We start from the raw sequence: 19521 nt of genomic DNA on the forward strand, positions 1-19521 counted from the left end.
GTCATTGCTACAGCCAATCAGGACTTAACCAGCAATAAGACGCGCAGGAGCGATGTCATCAACAAGTACCGTAGGAAATGCGGGAAATACAGGACAAAATATCGGAAACTCTGGAAATAATTCAGAAAATGAAGAAATTGATGATCCAGACCCTGATAATCCTAATTAATGGAGAGAAGTCTCTCATAAGAGAGTTCGCATTCCCCCATTGACTCTTACCAAGTATGGGAACTGGATGGAATTGCTGCAAAAAATTAAAAGCACCTGCCAAGAGACTTTTTCGGCAAAAACAGCCGGTAAAAATATGATGTTGTTTTTGAACTGTGAAAATTACCACCGTGCGATTACAAAAATGTTCGATGTGAATAACATAAAGTATAGCACATACATGCTCCATTCAGATAAGACAATAAAAGTGGTTATCAAGAACTTAGAAAGAAATACCCCCTGTGAAGTGATCAAAGAGTCGCTGGAAGCCGATGGCTTCGAAATTATAAATGTTGCTCAGTTAAACAGCCATAGAGAACAGGGCCCTGACAGAATAGTAGTACCAATTCCGATTTGGCTAGTGGAAATGCCCCGAAAAAATCGGAGTAAGGAAATTTATAAATTGACTTCTTTGAACTACATCAGAATTCGAGTTGAGATGCATAGAAAACGCCAGGGTGTGGTCCAGTGTTTCAATTGTCATGCCTGGCGACATACATCGAAGTCATGTCAGAATGATCCACGCTGTGTCAAGTGTCCAGGGGAACATCACTCCTCTGAATGCAGTCTGAAGCGGGGTGAGCAAGACCCGGTATGCACCAACTGTGGAGGACAACATAGTGCAAATTACAGAGGCTGTTTATCGTGCCCCACTAACAAAGGCAGAATGGCCAGAAATGAAAACACGACAAGACGTCCAGATATACCAAGAAACAGACCAAATATTGGTATGCATAATCGTGAAAATGATAGACAATCCGACAAGTTGAGACCAAGTCACAAATCTCAATATAAATCTCAAGATGACCATGATGATGATTGCTCAAGCGTCAGTTCAGCCAGAGGCTGGCCCAAAGGAAGGAAGGTACGGTTCAACGAACCTAAAAGGACTTCTACTGTACCAACGACCGAGGCTGTGCCAATCCATGATGACGAGAGTGTCGTGGTTCAGCGGGCTACCGACGAGATGGTGCCTTTTGCCAAAATACTGAGGTCCCCTCCTCGACGAAGTGAATCACCGGCAACAGCTGTTAGAGACGTGCGGGTCTCCAAAGCAGCTTCCAATAGCAGTAAAGTAACAAACTGCAATGTGGTAAAACCAACAGCTTCGAATCAACGATCTCACATGTGTGGTGGCAACCGTGTAGATAAAGAACCCACGAAAATAGCAAATAACGATATCAATATGAACTCTAATAACATAATTTTCCCGATTCAACAACTAATATCTATTACGAAAGACTGTTTTCTGAAAATCCTCAGAACTACTTCAAACGAGAAGAAAATAGAAATCTTCTTCAACTGTTTTCTAACTGCAGCTGAACACTTATTTGCTTCAACATTCACAAATGCCTAGTACACCAAATGTTGTGTTGCATAACATGAAGATCATGGCTTGGAATGCCCAAAGCTTGGTCTCTAGCATGACTGAGTTCAGGTACATCCTTGACACTGAGGGTGTTCACTTGGCACTGGTGGGGGAAACTTGGCTTCGTCCTTATCACACTGCCAAAGTATCAAATTATGACTGTATCAGACAGGATAGAAGCTTTGGTCCAGCGGGAGGAGTAGCTATATATGTAAAGCGACACATTAATAATGATATTATTCAGCTACCTCCCTCGACACAATGTGAGGTAATAGCAGTAGAGATCTACGTAAACAATCAAAAAATTAGGATAGGAGTGTGCTATAAACCTCCGAGAAACACTATAGACATTCCACTTTTTAACGAATTTTTCAATTGTCAGTACCCAGTGATAATGTGTGGCGACATGAATGCTAAATCCTTTCTGCGGAACTCGCACTCTACAAACACCCAAGGCAGGGTGCTCGAAAATGTTTGTATCAGAAAGAGCATTCAACCTTATGCGCCATACACTCCAACTCATTTTCCTGACCAGGCTGGCCAGTCACCAGATATTCTTGACAGCGCTTGCTAAGAACCTTACATTTGCTATGTCGGTTCACGTTCAACCTGTCACGGATTCTGATCACAACCCTATATTTCTGGTAGTGGATTTCAATATTCCTTTTAAATGTAAACCAAAGAAAATAGTGATATGGCCATTATTTAAGCGAAAGCTGGCCAGAATCACCTTGCCTTCCTTCACGGGTGGCAATATTGATCAAATTGAATCTGACTTATTGTTTCTCACAGAAACCATCACTAACACTGCTAAGGAATCCACTCGAGATGCTCCCACTAATAATCCACTCAGTATTTCCCGCTGGATAAAGGAACGCATCAAACAAATTTAGGAGGAAATGGCAAATAACGTTAAATCCGTACTACCAAGATAGATACAGATCTGTAAAAAGAGAAGTATCTAGAGAAATCAAAGAATTTATGAGTGAGCTTTACTTCAGCTTTTTACGTGAGGCAAATTGTGCTGATGGCACGTTATACAAAGTGTCTAAAACATGTAAGCCCACTTATTCGAGGATTCCTCCGATTGTCGGCACAAGCGGAACAGTGACAGTGATAAAGCGGAAATATTTGCTGACACATATGAGAGACAGTTCTCTCCATGTGATAACACTCCTCCTCAGCTTATTGCCAGTGTTGACAGAGAAGTTCAAGTATTCATTAGGGATATTCCCCCAGAACAACTCTCTGCTTTATTTCCTACGAACACTGAAGAAGTAACAAACATTATCAAAAACCTCAAAAAGAAAAAAGCACCTGGTCAGGACACCATCACCAACAACACTATCAAGAATCTCCCCGAAAATATGGTTCGCCAGCTGGTCAACATATTCAATGAATTACTCCGTACAAACCACTTTCCGGCAGAATGGAAACTCGCTAAAGTTAAGGTCATCCCCAAAGCTGGACATGACCTACACTATCCACAGAATTGGCGCCCAATCTCACTTCTCAGTTCATTAGGGAAACTTTTTGAGAGAGTGGTAGCCATCAGACTACACAAATTTGTAGAGGACAATAACATTATCGGTCCAGAGCAGCACGGTTTCCGCAGCAAGCACTCGACCACCACTCAATTATTTTGATTCGTAGAACGAATTCAAGAAGCCAAAATTCATAAAGGCACTGCAGCAGCAGCCTTTTTCGATTTAAAGAAATCTTTTGATAACGTTTGGCACAATGGGGTGCTGTTTAAGATGATTCGCATGGGAATGCCGTATAACATCATCAAATTTGTGAGCAATTATCTCGACTCGCGCTCCTTCCGAGTACAGATAAATGACACAATATCTAATTCTAGACAGATTCGTTCATCAATAGCTCAGGGAAGTGTGCTAGGTCCCATCATACACAATTTTCATATGAATGACTTCGCAGTTGCCCCTAAGGGTTTCACCGCTCTTTATGCCGACGATAGTGCCCTTTGTTACACAGATAAGGACCCTGGCAAGGCCCTTTCAAACTTGCAAGAAATGGTAAGATTGGTCGAGCGCTGGTGTGTGCGAACCCGTGTTGAACTGAATGCAGATAAAACAAAATTCATGTGGTTCGCTGACAAGTCCTCATTACCACAACAAGCACACATAGAGGTACAAGGAGTTATAATCAACCCAGTCATTCACAATAAATATTTGGGGGTGATAATGGACAAGAGATTCAGTTTCTCCCGGCAGTGTGTTGATGCCATCCGTAGGGAGACCGTGGCCTCGGTCATGCTCAACAGACTAAGCCACAGGCACTCAAGTCTTTCAATTCGAAATAAAATTATTCTGTATAAGATGGCAATTAGACCGATTCTTCTGTATGCTGCGCCTGTCTGGTTGTTCTCGTAGAAAATGAATATAATCGCTCTGGAGAGATTTCAGAACAAGACTCTGAGGAGATACACCGGACTACCTTGGTACGTTAGAAACGTTAATATCAGACGTGATTCCGGAGTAGCTGATGTAACGTCATATGCAAAAAAACTGGCAAAGAACTTATTTGATAAATTGAACGATTCTGAATTTCCACACCTTACAGAAATTTCATCATACGACCGTAGACACATAGCACAATTAAAAAGACCAAAAAATTTTCTACACATGCCTCGACCTGTGTTGCCAGGTCTATGAACATTTGAAAACTACGAAACTACGTTTTTTTGAAAGAAAAAAAAAACCCTTGGGTCTCAGGTGAACCTACGTCTTCATCCACCTTATTAGAATCTAACTATCATTGCAAAGCGCACTACTGCACAGGAATTGGCAGAGTCATGATGAAGGGGGTTTGATGGATTATAACTATCCATTGGAACTCCGTTCCACCAATTACGATTTTCGGTTCGGTTTCGGTGCCCATTTAATAACATATCAATGGGTATACAGCCATGTCGATTGCTTTAAAACTCAAATGAGTCCCATGATGGAGAAGATGCGGCGAAAGCCGGTGCTTCGTATCACTGTTCACTGTAACGGTAATGATAAGCATTGTGAGTTTACATGTTTTTTTCGATTACAATAGCAAAAAGCTAAGCCGAGTAATAACGGTATAAGTAGAAGAAATGGTACCCAAATTACTGTGGTTCACCAAGAATAAGGTACCTCTGAGTAATATCGGCGATGCTAAAATTCAGTGGTTGCTTTTGAAGCCGGTTCAAGAAATCCAAGAAAGCAGTCGATGGCTAAAACATCTTTAAAAAAATTTTAAATCCTAGTCTGTCTCTTTAGAATAGATGAAAGAAAAATTCCAAAAAACTTCCAAAGATATTCCAAAAAAAAACCCCAAGAGATATTATCAAAGAGAGGCTACAAAGGTTTCGACAGCTGCCGGATGCGAAGATAAATCCATGACAGAAAATTCAACTGCCCTTGCGGGGAATCGAACCCACGTCTTTCCATTCGCCGGGTGACCACCCGAGACTACAAAGCCAACGAATTCTCTTTCCTTACAACTCGTGTGCGCTGAACGAGGCAATACATGGACAGCTGTCAAAACCTTCGTAGAAATAGCAGAGAGTGCCATCATCTTCGGATAAGTTGCCATCTGGTGGCAGTGTTAGAAATTGTGAGCTTTGCTCTGAGTTAGCTTTGGCTGTCCATGTACGACCCCATTCAGCACACACGAGCTCTAAGGAAAGAGGATTCGTTGGCTTTGTGACCTAGGAAGCTCACCCAGCAAATGAGAGGACGTAGGTTTGAATTCTGTCAAAGGCAGTTGAATTTCCTTTCCTGACTTTATCTTCGCATCAGCCAGCTGTCGAAACTTTCGTAGTATTAGCGGAGAAAGACATCTTTTTTTGGATATTATCAAAGACTTTGCAAGTAAGAAAAGAAAAGCATTTGCGAGAAGGCGGGGAGACCTTGTCCTTTCTTAGAAATATTCACACCATAATTTTGCCTTAGATTAGTTACTTCTGAAATATAAAATTTCATTTGCTTTTTTTTTTTATAAATTCAATATCGAGTAAAACATACTTGTAGGGACCAGGATGGGGGGGGGGCACCAAAACCATTCAAGTGCTTAGGGCCTCCAAACGTCTTAATCCGGCCCTGTTTACTGCCATTAATGAGATGGGTAGGAAGGTGTATGGTGTATCTTTTTACGTGTTGAAGATACAAACTGAATGCTCAAAATGTGTTATAGTACATATACTCCTCTTTAAAGCAACGCTTGGTTCACTGGGATTGAGTAAGTAGTTTCTGAGTTATGATCCCGTTTTTAGATATGTGTCGAATCTGAGAACTCGAAAGTTGGTTCATTCTTTGACTATGCGCTCGCAAAGTTCTTGATGTTAGGCTTCAAAAATATAAAATTGGTATAGCACAAACTTTCATCTTTGTCCTTCAAAATGAGACTATTGAAGTTTGAAATTACTTCTACTAAAACTGTCGCTCATTTGGACGCGCTTTCCGCTCCACACCCGGCATCGATTTTAACGACATTTTCATGTCCAAAAGAACCACGGAAACGATATTACAAGGCCACGTGAACTGTAACATAGAGAGACCATCGGAACCATGAATAGAAAGACCATCGTTATCATATTAGAAAAAAACTACGGAAACGATATTACAGTTGCACGTCAGCCATAACACGGAGCATCGGAACCATACTGTAATTAAACCACAATATAGAATAACTGATGCTCCCGAGGTGGTGTTAAGATGCTCGTCTACCACCGTGAAGTTTGCCGTCACGGTGCCAGGTTCAAACCCGAGAGAGGAGGATATGGATAAGATATTTTCCCTAACGAGCTTGAGCAGCACCTCCTAGAGATGGATCTCTAGGAGGTGCTGGCTTTAGGCGACCACCGATAGATAGCACCTTCATACCACACGATGTGCGATGTCGATGACCACCTAGCAAAGAAGTACATCGCCCCAGTATTCACGGTTTCCGTGTTCGCGGCTATTTTCCTTTATTAGAAAAAATTTTTGGCAACACAACAACTGTCATTCACGTGTTTTTTTTACAAGATTTGAGTTGTGCGTGTTTAGGATGGCTCATTTTTCTAGTGCTACTGATAATGCTTTGATAAGACAAAAAAAAGTGAAAACTTGACAGTAAAAATTGTATATATTGAATATGCTTGACGAAAGTAAGTCAATACCTGCTGTGATCTGCCATTATGGAATCAACGAATCTACGGTGCGATATATCGAGAAAAAGGAATCTGAAATTTGATCAGCCGAGGCTCTAACTGCACCCGTGGCAGTGAAAACTTCGCATCGCCTACAGGATCCATGTGTTTCTCTCACAAAAAATTCTGTTTTTTGTGGGTACAAGACTGACACAAAAAAGGTATTCCAATTGATTGTAATATTATAGCAGAAAAAGCGAAAACTTTCACTCTTCTACAAAGGAAAGGGCCTGGTGAAACGTCTATTTCATCAGAATTTTATGCAAGTAAAGGTTGGTTTCATGTAATGTTTATTTAGAAACGACTCAGATCACGTAATGTAAAAATCACTGGCGATCAAGCCTCTGCCGACCACGAGGCAGCTAGAAAATTTCCAAAGACTTTGCAGAAAATTATTGAAGAGAAGGGTTATTTACCTCGGCAGGTGTTTAACACTGACGAAACTACACAAATTTGGAAGAAAATGCCGCCAATAAGTTAAGCAAGAGAAGAAAAGAGAGCTCCTGATTTTTTTAAGGCAAGTAGAGATAGACTTACTATGTTGTTTTGTGCAAATGCGTATGGGTACATGATAAAGCCTACCGTCTACCCTGCTCTTTCTCATCATGTTCAATAAACGAGATATACAAAGAAAACCTATGATTTCGGTTATTTGCGGATTTCTCGTATTCGCGGTCATTTTCGGAACGTAACCCCTGCGAATACGGAGTACCGACTGTACGTCAATTTCACCTTCCTCGTACATTCCATGGTCTCTTACTATAGCTGGTGTTGGCCCAGCCCCATGGTTCCCGCATCCTAGAGTAAGGCCCTAGGCTGGGATCTTTTGCGCCCCCTCCCCTCGACCAGACTTTCACGGGCACCTTTATGGTGGATTTATAGCGTGAAAAAACAAAAAATAATGAAAATCATCCCGGGCCCCAGGGTTAGAGCCTTGCCAGCCCACCCCTTGTGGGGACCATGCCCAGCCCCTATTGGAGGAGCTATGCGGAGATCTCAGTTGCATAGCAACTCCCACAATAAGATCCGGGATATCGCCAATTATCGAGATAAATTATCAAAGGCAAGTAAAAATGCCAATTGCAACAAAAAAAAAATTGTCAAATGCTTTGTTGTCAGTTGCTGAAAGACTAAAACCGCTCAAAAATCGCAAATGATGGAAAATATAGGGCTGCAAGTCGCAACCCCAGTAGCACATGGACGTAGAACAACGAAGATATTTCAGTATTGACGTACAAATGGCATACATATGTCAATGTAGTTCAGCGTAGAGAAATCGATGTCGATCTATATCTTACTCGACATCGTCGGACGTCATTTGCGAATATCGTTCGCCGTGTAAATGACATGCACTTGACGCAGTTCAACGTAGAGAATCCGACGTCGTTTGACGTACGTTGTTGACTCATTAATAGGTAAAAGGTGCAATTAAAACCGTAATTTAAAATCGCATGTTTGACAAATATTCGAGATAAATACGACTTTAACTTAACAAATTATGATCTTGATAATAATTACAATGTAGGTCGTGAAAATAATCTTAATTAATCTTAATCTTAATAATCTTAATCGTGTTATCCCTTAATCTTATCTTAATCTTAATCAATACAGAAATTCAATTTTGTCTCGTAGAAAAATGAAAAAACGCAAAATTTCATACACATAAAAAAAAAGTTGGATGGCCGAACGTACTGTCAAATACAGGTCGTATGGTCACAGATATATATGCTTTCTAGTCGGCGGGCTGAAAAAGTTGCGCACCAATGATTTAGACCTTATTCATGATTTCCTCAAATGTCAGCAGTATGTATTTGTTTATCAGCTATTCATTATCTGTAAATACACCAGAGCTGAAACTCGTCTGCAAACAAAGGAAAATTATTAATGAATTTTTTTTTTAATATTTAAAATGAAAGAGTCAAGTCAAGTCAAACCGCGAAAATGATCCCGCGCGGTGTACTAAGCGCATGCGCTGCGTGTGGTCCATTGTTGTTTGTTTGTTTGTGGTTGTGAGTGAGGAGCAGCGGCCAAAACATTTTTTTTTTTCGGTGGCCGTTTTATTTATTTTTATTTTATTTTTATGTTGTTGTTGTTGTTTGGGATCGTCGGAGTTTGTTTTTTATTATCATTATTATTGTTGTTTGTGGAATCGTGGCCGCCTCTAATCGACGAGATGCGAAAGCACAAGAAGGCGGCGGCGACGACTTCATTCACCTAAAGTCTCGTTCTTCCAGAAAATGAAGGAGATGGTCGGTGGATGCTGCGTGTGCTCTGACGAGCGGGGTTGGACCGAGAATCCGCTAGTGTACTGCGATGGACAAGGTTGCAATGTTGCCGTGCATCAAGGTACATCAATTATTTAAACCATCTTTTCAATGTGATTTTTAAAAGGAATAAAAGCGTCGCCAACGCTTCCCGAAAAGCGCGCCAAGAAAAGTGCCAAAAAAAAAAATAATAATAATGAACACGGGGGGGGGGGCGATTTTACATATCTATATGGGAAAATAAATCTCACGATGCGCACAAAACATCATAATTCGTACCTTTTTCGAATTATAACTTGCCCTCTGCAGGGACAAAAAATGATGAAAGTCATCTTCAATGAGGAAGGTCATACAAGGTGCTGGGTCTGATTTCTTCATGGGTCCAAGACCCCCCATAATTTTAAGGATCCCAAATTTTTTCCATTTTTACTATATATATATATATATTTTGCTCATTGACTTACCCCAGTAAGTGGTGGGGGCCCCCTTAACATCTTTTCAAGGGCCCACTCATATAAGAATCACCAGCTAATATAAAGACTCATATTTGGTGCTGAGGCTGTTTTATCTTCCTCCCCCACCAATAAATAAATTTTATAAGAGGTTTGAGACTCCAATAATTAATGAACATGTAACGCAATGCACACGGCCCAATGCATAAGGCCTTGAGTAATGTATATGTTACTGTAAATGTGATAGATTGGTTATTATGCATGCTTAGCAATCGTCTTGGTAAGTTTGATAAATTTATCACTTTTACTAGTATAATACCCAAGCATTTGAAGTAATGTATAATACCAAACGTTCTTGGTAAATTTGATAAATACTAAAAAAATTATCACTTGTACCAGAGAGTATGCCAAGCGTCATTGGTAAATTTGATAAATAGGTTACTAGAAATTTATCACCTTTATCTGTGATTATGCATCCCATCCCTAGTGTAAATGGTGAACTTGATAAATATGAAAAAACATTGCAAATGAATTTAGAGTTTTGGCATTAAAAATATCAGTCAGTTATTGGAATGTTCTCATCCAATCAGTCCAACTGGACACCTTTCAAGACATCCTTTATTACAGGAACCAGTGTTTCATTATTTGATTGAACAGTTCAAGCAGTTGAGCATTTCTTACTGATGCAAGTCCCTCAGGGTCAACGTTGAGAAAGAGAGACCAGGGATTATGCAGTCACTGTCTCTGTCTTTTCCTTAGCAAGATACCATCACTGATGAATAATGTCTGCACAAGCGTTTATGTGGATACCATTACTTTCCAGTCTTGTTCCGCGCAGGCTGAGCAATGGCCACCAGTAAGAGAAGTACAGCTACTCGATGGATCGAGAGGTGATGAAGCATATTGCTGGAATATCCACGCACGGCTCCAAGAAAACACTGCTACAAAGAGTAAAATGCAACTATACACAGCACACTGCTGGTATATAAAGGAAATCCCCCCATTTCATGCTATCACAGGAACCAATCGGCTTTGAGACTCGATGACACTGGAATTAGCATAATATTTTTGACAGGCAAGATCTAATTTGCATATGTTTACATAATAAAAGAATATTGCACAATTATGACATTCAGAATCTGGCAGCAATAAAAATGTAAACATTGAAATCCTAGCCGGGGTTCACAGCATTAGGCTGTGGTCCATGGCCCACCATCGCTATGAAGGCAAATATTGTACTTATTTCATGTATACACATATTTCCTGATATTTTAAACTAAAAACATAATGCACATTTATTATAACATTTTCTTTAACTGAAGTAGATGATGGAGCTGGGAGACCCCACCCTGACTTCTAGACTTGACTGACCCGAGCCAGAATACCAATGGTTACCTTGAGTGGTTTCTGGTAGCCAAGAGGTCCTTGGGGTCAAAAGTAAGCAAATTAATGATAGGATGGAATTTATGAAAGATCTTTGGTTGACAGGTTGCATGAAGAATTCAGGATGATTAATTAATTTTTTAAAATAATTATTTTGCGACTCGAAACATGACAAGACAGAACAAAAATCTATGGGAGCAACATGTTGCTCACTTGATGATCCAGTTGCCAATCTTTCGATTTCACCCGTGACAATAGGATGGCATCAGCTTTCCATGTGCTGCCATCTGCGAGACACGATACAAATCAAATCGTGCCCCATGATTCTCCCCCCCCCCCCCCAGTGAAGGAACCCGGTGAGAGAATGATAAATATGAAATGAAAATGTGATACAAAAAATTAATCATAAGATGCAGAATAATGAGATGTGTAAGTATCAGTGTAAATGAGATGCATGATATACAAGATGCAAAAAAAATAAATCAGTGAAATGTAGAATTATGTGATGCACAATTTGAAATTAAATGAATTCCAGTTATCAGCCTAGAACTGAATTTGACTTTTCTGCCAGACCTAGTGACATTGTTCTTTTCTTCAAGCTTGTTTTTTTTAGGTTCCACACAGACATAGTTGAATATAAATGCAGGTTTTTTCACTCTGGCAAATGAAACAAGTCTTTCTCCCATTTACATTTAAAGTAATTTTTTCTCATTACAAGAAATCATTTCATGAGGTCGAGTATATGGTTGTGTCAAAGGTGGTGTGATCTTAGCAATTCGAAGGAACACATGTGCGCGTGTTTGCAGTTGAGGATGCACATAAATTTTGGATTGACCATGAGCTGATATTTTGCATGATTTGATACTATTCATATGCTCTCTGAGCTGTTGTACATATGTGTATGTTGATGACAGCTGACTTGGTGTAGCCGTGCAGAGATCTGCAGGTAATCTCAAAGATGTGCCAAAAACTAACTCGGCACTAGAGGCTTTGATATCCAGCTTGACGGCTGCCCTGAGACCAAATAAGATGGCTGACAATGTGACGGTCCACTTTGGATTCTCATGTGCCTTCAATGAGCTTTTTAAAGACATGGTGGAACCGTTCAACTGTGCCATTGGCCTGTGGATGGTAAGCAGTGGTATGAATCCTGCTAGTGCCAAGCAGGTTGATTAGTTCTCTGAAGAGTGATGATTCGAAGTATGTCTTTCCTTCTGAAGGAGGCAAGAGTGATAATACCAGATTGATATGAATATGACAAAATCTTGCATCAGGTGTTGTAGAGGGGCCTGAAGGTGTTTTGGTATGAATGCTTTATGAATTTTTGAGCGTTGACACTCATTGCAACACTTTACCCAATCTTTGATGTTCCTTCTCATGTGAGGCCAAACATATCTTGCAGATATTAGCTGAGTAGATGCTGCTACACCTGCATGAGTAAGATTGTGGAAATGATGGAAAACAGTCTTGCGGAAGCTCGCTGGAACAAATTATCTTGGTGAGCCTGTAGACACATCACATTTCAGTTCTGTTGTGATAAATAGACTTGGCATTGGCTTGAAGGTTAGTGAACTAGAGTCGTCTTGCTGTAACTGTTGTAATTCAGGATCCTCTCGTTGAGCAGTTTTAAAAAGATCGAAATCCAGGAATGGTGATTCGGAAATCGAATTGATTTCTATTCTTGAAAGAGCATCAGCTACCATATTATCTGCACCTTTTGTATGACGAACATCAGTGCTGTATTGCGAGATGAAGTCAAGGTGTCACCATTGACGTGGGCTGCACCTATCAGGATTTTGCTTGAAGGCGAAAACGAGAGGTTTCCGATCCATGAAAATTGTGAACTCACGGCCCTCTAGCATGTATCAGAATCTTTTGACAGCAGTGTACATTGCTAATAGTTCTCAGTCGTCAGTGGTCTTTGTCAGTTGCATGGACAGGAATGCAATGGGTTCCCATCTTTTTTTTTCAAAAAATCAAATAAAAGTTGCCTAAATATCCTTTTTTTTTCCTTGAAAAATATCATATTGGTTCATTATTAGCCAAAATGTTTCATTTTTACCTCATTTTATATCCTTGGGGTACATTCTGATGGTATATCTTTAAATGACATAAGATTTTATAAGTGGTTTTTTTCAAAAAGTCTCATAAAAGTGGCCAGAATATATATATATTTTTCATATGAAGTATCTTAGTTATTTAAAGTTATATACAGGAGCCAAAATTTCTCATTCTTACCATATTTACTAACCTTTGGCTACATTCTGATGCTCTATATATCTTTAGCAAATTCATGAATAAGGATTGCATCACACATCTAAATGTAGTGGTGTATTATCTCACAGGGTTTCTTTTTCCCTTCACAAAGAAGCAGCAACAGTAGTGACACTATCATGCTAGGGGCAGGTGGTCCTCACAGACTTTTTCATTTTCTTTCCCGTAAGAAGTAGCACATCTCCTACTGTATATCTCTCAGTTTTAATATTCAATAGTTGTTTTTTTTATATTTTCACTGTTAGGCCCGGTTAATCAGGGTTCTACTGTATAATACTAGTTACAGATTTATGAAAAATAATCAGCTATATACAGAGTGATTATAATTTAAGTTTTGATTCCAAAACTATACAATAAGTACTGATCAGAATGACTTGAAAATTTGCATGGATACTCCTGAAGCAATGGAAGTTTCTTTTGCAAAAGGAAAAAAAGTGCAAGTAGATGATGCTGTACTTGGCCAGCAGTATAATCTATTTTGTGCAACCACATCATTTCGGCACTTCCACAGCATCAGTGTGTGGATAGAACTTCTATCAAGATGCACATTGCAATACCAGCAAAGCAGCTGCTGAAGACCCATTTTGACAGGATGCACCTTAACCCTTGCAACTTCTGGCTGTGGGTGTACCTCAAAATGTTATAAACAGTGGTCAGATTGCAAACGTTGGTGAATTGCAATCTCCAGCACATCCCCTATATGTTAGAAGTTCCTCAGGAATATTAACGTGGGGGCGCATTTGGTTTAATAAAGCTGAATTTCAAGTGCATCCACATCATGACCATGGCATACTCTGATCCGTTGTTGAACAAGAATTTTTGTGCTTTCACCTCATAGCCAGAACATGTTGGACAACATATTTAACATTTCTTGAGTAAATTGTCGTTATTTGTTCAATTACTTCGTTTTTTGTGATGTTTCCATGAATTATGAAATCGTGTAATGCTATAATTAAGTTATCATTTTGCCATGACTGGCTATCATTTCCATTCTGCAAGCAAATTTCGCAAGTGTTGGATGATGTCATTAATTTTACATTTTTAAGTATTTTTTTCCCCTTTATCAAATAAAATTCCATTTTTTCAGGAATATTCATGTCAATCTTCAAGTCATTCTGACAATCGCTCTTTTTTTACAGTATTTTGAAATCAGAACCTTAGTTATAATCACCCTGTATATCGTAAATCATCGTTAATTAATCTGCATTATTTATGCTTCGTTAAATACTAATTCATCTAATTTTTATTATAGTTTTTGCAAAATAGCTTCCTAATTAAGCATACTGAAAGTAACTGGAGAAAAAACATCTTTATATTATATGATTAATAATAGCATTAAAAGAATTTTTTCAAACACGTAGTAATCCATTGAGTTAAGCAAAAAATAATTAAATTGCAAAAGTTGGTTTTTGTTAAAATGTAAGAAATACACATTTAGAAGACTTGATGCTGAGGCCATATATTTGCAGACAATCGAATAACAACCGGAGATGTTCGATGTGCTCTTCTGGGGATTTCGAGGCTACCAGTATGTCATCAAAAAGCATATACAAATAGAAGTCCACGAGTGACCTTGTCAATAAACCTTTGGAATGTGGTTGCAGCATTGCAAAGGCCAAATTGCATTCGAGTGCTCTCAAATAATCCAAATGGTGTGATAATAGCACTTTTATGGACATCTTCAGAATGTATAGGGATCTGATGATAGGCCCTGATGAAGTCTATGTGAGGAAAGATTTTACTACCATGCAATTCATATGTAAAGTCCAGAACATTTAGAACACTATACCGGTCCTTCAGTCTGTGCATTTAAAGCTCTGTAATCACCAACTGGACGCCATTCATCGCTGTCCTTTTTTGGGACCAAGTGCAGAGGGGATGCGTAGCATCTGTTAAATGGTTGTAAATGGCTGAGGTCAAGCATCTGCTGAAATTCTTGCATCACGATTTTCAATGAAGCATGAGCAACAAAAAGCTTCATAGTGGCGTCGTTGTGATGGTGGTGCCAGAAGGATGGAAACATTGGATCCATTGTCAATCAGGAATCAAATTTTGGAATGTCCGTCCATGGCAAAAAGGCGACGAGATGCCTGTGGCAAAGAGCATGTCGCAATTACTCTTAGGCGACTCGTTTTTTTTTTCAAATCTTGCACTGTGACACACACTTTTTGGCATTGTTGCCAAATTTGTTGTGCTACCAGCAGAAGTTTTCTGATCGTGGATGCGGACAGCGCCCGTGTGAGGTACGTTGATGAGAGTTGCTATGCGAACACAGGACATTTTTCAACTCGCAGAGTTACTGAGCCACCTCATCCCGAAGTTGCGCTATGGAATCCGGCTATTGCGGTTTCTCAACTGCATCCACATGCTGAGGTTTCACTTCGTGAATTTTGTTGGCGAATTGAGTAACTTTCTTGAGAACGAGTGGAGTGACAGCAGCGAGAATGGACTGAGTTGATGCCGGTAGGTGTTGGCAAAAAAGCTCCATCTGCAATTCGTCTGAGATGGCATGTGTTTCCGCTCATCGTAGCAATTCGCTGAGAATGTTGGATGGTTTTCGATCTCCCAATGGCTGTCACGTTAAGAGCTTTCGAAGTTAAATGGACGGCGACTCGCTCGACCGTTTTCAGTTCCGATTTCAGCCTTTCATACGGATCCATGGCTGGCAGATTAACGAGAATATCCCGGACAAGAGCTGCACTTTCCGTAGGCAGATTTACGACAACATAGTTGTATTTTGTGACAAATTCGGTTATCAGTTTCGGAGCAGCGAGCACGAAAGTACTTTCACGCATTATGAACTGCACTTACTTCCGCCATGCTGAGAATCCAGGAAAAGTGGTGTCCCGAAAAGGTGAGTTCCGGAAACCGAAAGTTCACTCACGAGAAGCGCGTATATTGCCTCGTGCCGCAATGAAGAAACTGGAACTTGTTTGAAGTCTGCAGTCACACTTCTTCAGTAAACAGGTTGCATGATTTTGTATAAAATGAAGGGTTCAGGATGATTAATTAATTGCTTAAAATAATAATTTGTTTGCAACACGAAACATGACAAGACGAAACAATCTACGGGAGCAACATGTTGCTCGCTTGATGGTCCGGTCGCCAATCTTTCGATTTCACCCGTGACGATAGGATGGCATTGGCTTTACGTGTGCTGCCATCTGTGAGACACGATACAAATCAAATCTCACAGATCCTGGGTTGTCATGCCTATCCGATATAATGAACAATACATGTATGAATTATTGTGCATAGTATGTCATATATGTAGTACGATTTATCATTTACAATAATAATAACCCCAGAAGGCATGAAATGCACTTATACTGGAAGAAAAAAAAAAAAATAATAATAGTCAGTACGGGAAGCACTTCGCATACGGAGCCAGGTCGAAATCCCCAATAGTGGAAGCAAATCTTGCCTAGGAGGCACATACAAGTTCTGATGGAAGACTGTTCCATATTCTTGCCACACAGCATCTATATCCGTGGAAAAAGCAATCCCTTCTAGCCATTGGTATTCTTATTTGGAAGCGATGCCTACGTAGGTTAACTCGCCTATCTATGATCTCAAAGAAAGGCTCTCTCGATGGTAGATAAACATTTTGGTGGACTAGTTTGGCACATCTTCAGATCTGCAGTGATTCTACGCCATTCCAGTGAGTGTAAACCCAGAAATTGAAGTCTCTGGCAATAAGATAGACCGCTCATGCCAGGTATTCGTTTAGTAAACGACCTCTGTGGCTTTTTAGTTCGTTTAGTAAACGATCATGTTTACCAACGGTGCAACGCTTGGGAATTATGCATAATTGCTGGTGAAAGTGATAATTTTTTTAATGCTTATATTAAATTTATCACTGATGATTGAGCACTGTGCATAATCACAGGTAAAAGTAATAAATTTAGGGAAATTTATCAATTTACCAAAATGCTTGGTGCTTATAATAACCATGTTTATCACATTTGCTGTAAAAGATATATGCCACAACTGCCAAGTTTCAGCCCCTCCTTAATATTTTGTTCATTTCTGGACCTCTGATCAGAGTCAAACGGGGGGGACCTATAATTTCATCATAACTTTTTCACATTTTCTAACATTGTCTTACCCGGGGCCGGAACTAGAATGATGCAATTGTCCCGGGTGGAAAATTTTAGGTGCTATATACTTTTATAACATAATCAAATTTTACAGTGTGTGTGTGGCAAAATCATGTTTATCTATCAGTATATCACTGTATTTGGTTGATGCAAGAGAATTTTCCTACGATTTCTTTGTGGCTTACAGCACTGGCGTAGGAAGGAGGGTGCAGCCCGCACCAGGTACCAGCTCTGAGGGGATGACAAAAAAATGCTGGTTTTGTATTAATGCTCCTTTTTGAATTTTTTTATTAATTGGCCTGTTAAAATCATCAGCCAGGTGAAGGCATTCTGTAGGTCTGTTGCTATACATGACAGGGTGTCTTGTATAAATTGATATTAATGTACAATAATGTTATTGACATTTGCATTTAATGATAATTCAAGTTATTCTGTAGTTTTAAGTTTCCAAAAATGGCTAATTTGGACAAGTGGAAAACACCTCCACAGTAATGAATCCTCAGAATGACTGCTATCTCCTCTTCTTAACCAGATCATTTTCTGATTATTAATGCTCTTTTAAAAATATTTCATAATTTAATTTAATAAAGCAGGAATTTCAACAGTGAGGGTTTCAAAAAAGAGAGAAGTACTTAACTTTAGCTCCTGAAAGTTTGGGTTTGATTTAAAAAAAAACAAAACTTGTGGTTCGTGTTACATAGCTAAAGGTTTTATTTTTGATGGATAAGGACAATTTTAAATACATTTTCTGCAGGGTTTGAAAAATTTGGAGAAAAAAAAATTCAGGCATCATGTTGATTTCTCAGAGTTTTAATTATCCAAATTCTCATTTGTTTTACCACAAACAATCTCCTTGCTGCAGTTCTGCATACAACTCAAGGTTCAGATACAATTATTCCCTTATTGTATGGTCAGTTTTATTGATCAAATACATAGTTCAAAATGCACCAAAAATGTATATTTAGACATAATATAAGATGTACACATAAAGGATGTACATACATGTTTAAATTAGATATTTTGAGGTTGTGGGGGGGGGGGAAGTAGATTCAATTTTCCTTATTTTGACCAAAAAACTCGTTTTTTACAACCCTCATAATAACTGGTTATTATGCATCACCAAGCATTAAGGTAAGTTTGATAAATTCCCCTCAATTTATCACTTCTACTGCCGATTATGCATAGCACCCAAGTGTTGTTGATAAATTTCCCTGAATTAATAACTTTTACTGACAATTATGCAGTGCCCAAGCATTGTTGGTAAATTTGTTAAATTTCCCTAAATTATTCACTTTTACCAGCAGTTATTTATAGTACCCAAGCATTGTTGATAAATTTCCCTGAATTAATTGATTTTACCGGCGATTATACATAGCACCCAGGTGTCGCTTTCACTAGTGATTATGTATAATACCCAAGCATTGCATAGTTGATAAACATGATAAATCATACTATATGATATAGCCTACATGATAATTCATACATGTATCAGGGTACAGTTGTAAAATTTGTTATTATATTGGGGCCGGATGATATTTACACATACTAGATTCATTTGAAATTTTTCACATCAAATTCACCAATCGCACCTTGGTATTATGCATAGACAAAGGCGATAAATTAGACAAAGGCTTTAAATCACAGACAAAGGCAATAAATTTCAAGTATTTATCAAATTAATCAATGGCACTTGGTTATTATGCATAAATGCCAGAAATAGTGATAATGTTTTCAGTTTTTATTAAATTTACCAATGACGCTTGGGTATTATGCATATTCATCAGAAAAGGTAATAAATTTATCAAACTTGATAAGGTGATTGTTAATTATGCATAATAACCAATTTATCACATTCACTGTAACATATACAATACGTTCCAGCATTCTCCAATTTGTTAAGAATTTCTCCAAGGAATGTTCATGAGGTTGTGTGAACACTTAAGAAGAAGACGCCCTCTTTCCTTATTTTACCTCCTTTAGCTTGTTTGTGAATCAAAGAAAATGTTTTTATAGCGAGCTGAAACCTCAGTGACATTTTTCTTTCTTGCAATCTATTCTCCTCAAAATAAATTACAAGCACTGATTTACTGTCAAAAAACAACCCAGGTTTTCTGTGAATCTGAAGATTTTTAAGAATGATTGAATTTGGGAGCAGAAAATAAGTTCAATTATCAGATTTCTTGAAAAGAAGTTACCTCATGAAGATTTTCGATGGAGATAGAAATTTTCAAATTAACGGAAGAAAGGCTACATGTTGGAATTGACTTACTTTTTTCATTAATGTAAAAGA

General features: G+C 38.9%; 2 protein-coding genes across 6 annotated transcripts in view; one reads left to right on the forward strand and one right to left on the reverse strand.

Annotated features, from left to right (window-relative positions):
- LOC149066961 (uncharacterized) overlaps positions 1–19521 on the reverse strand; it is a 56431-nt gene that overhangs the window by 28257 nt on the left and 8653 nt on the right. The gene's annotated exons all lie outside the window — the stretch shown is intronic.
- The window catches only part of LOC149066962 (uncharacterized), an 86217-nt gene continuing 75428 nt past the window's right edge, over positions 8733–19521 (forward strand). For 4 of the 5 annotated variants that reach the window (XM_089252925.1, XM_089252928.1, XM_089252930.1 and 1 more), the window contains exon 1: positions 8733–9104. In XM_089252925.1, the coding sequence (XP_089109051.1) occupies positions 8996–9104 (109 nt within the window). In that variant the 5' untranslated portion in view covers positions 8733–8995. The remainder of the gene's footprint in view (positions 9105–19521) is intronic. The other variant, XM_089252931.1, reaches the window with a different exon arrangement.

Source organism: Pholcus phalangioides, unplaced genomic scaffold (assembly GCF_987345545.1).
Source record: "Pholcus phalangioides strain wild (caught in Gottingen) unplaced genomic scaffold, Ppha-v1.0 ptg000031l_1, whole genome shotgun sequence".
Lineage (NCBI taxonomy): Eukaryota > Metazoa > Arthropoda > Arachnida > Araneae > Pholcidae > Pholcus > Pholcus phalangioides.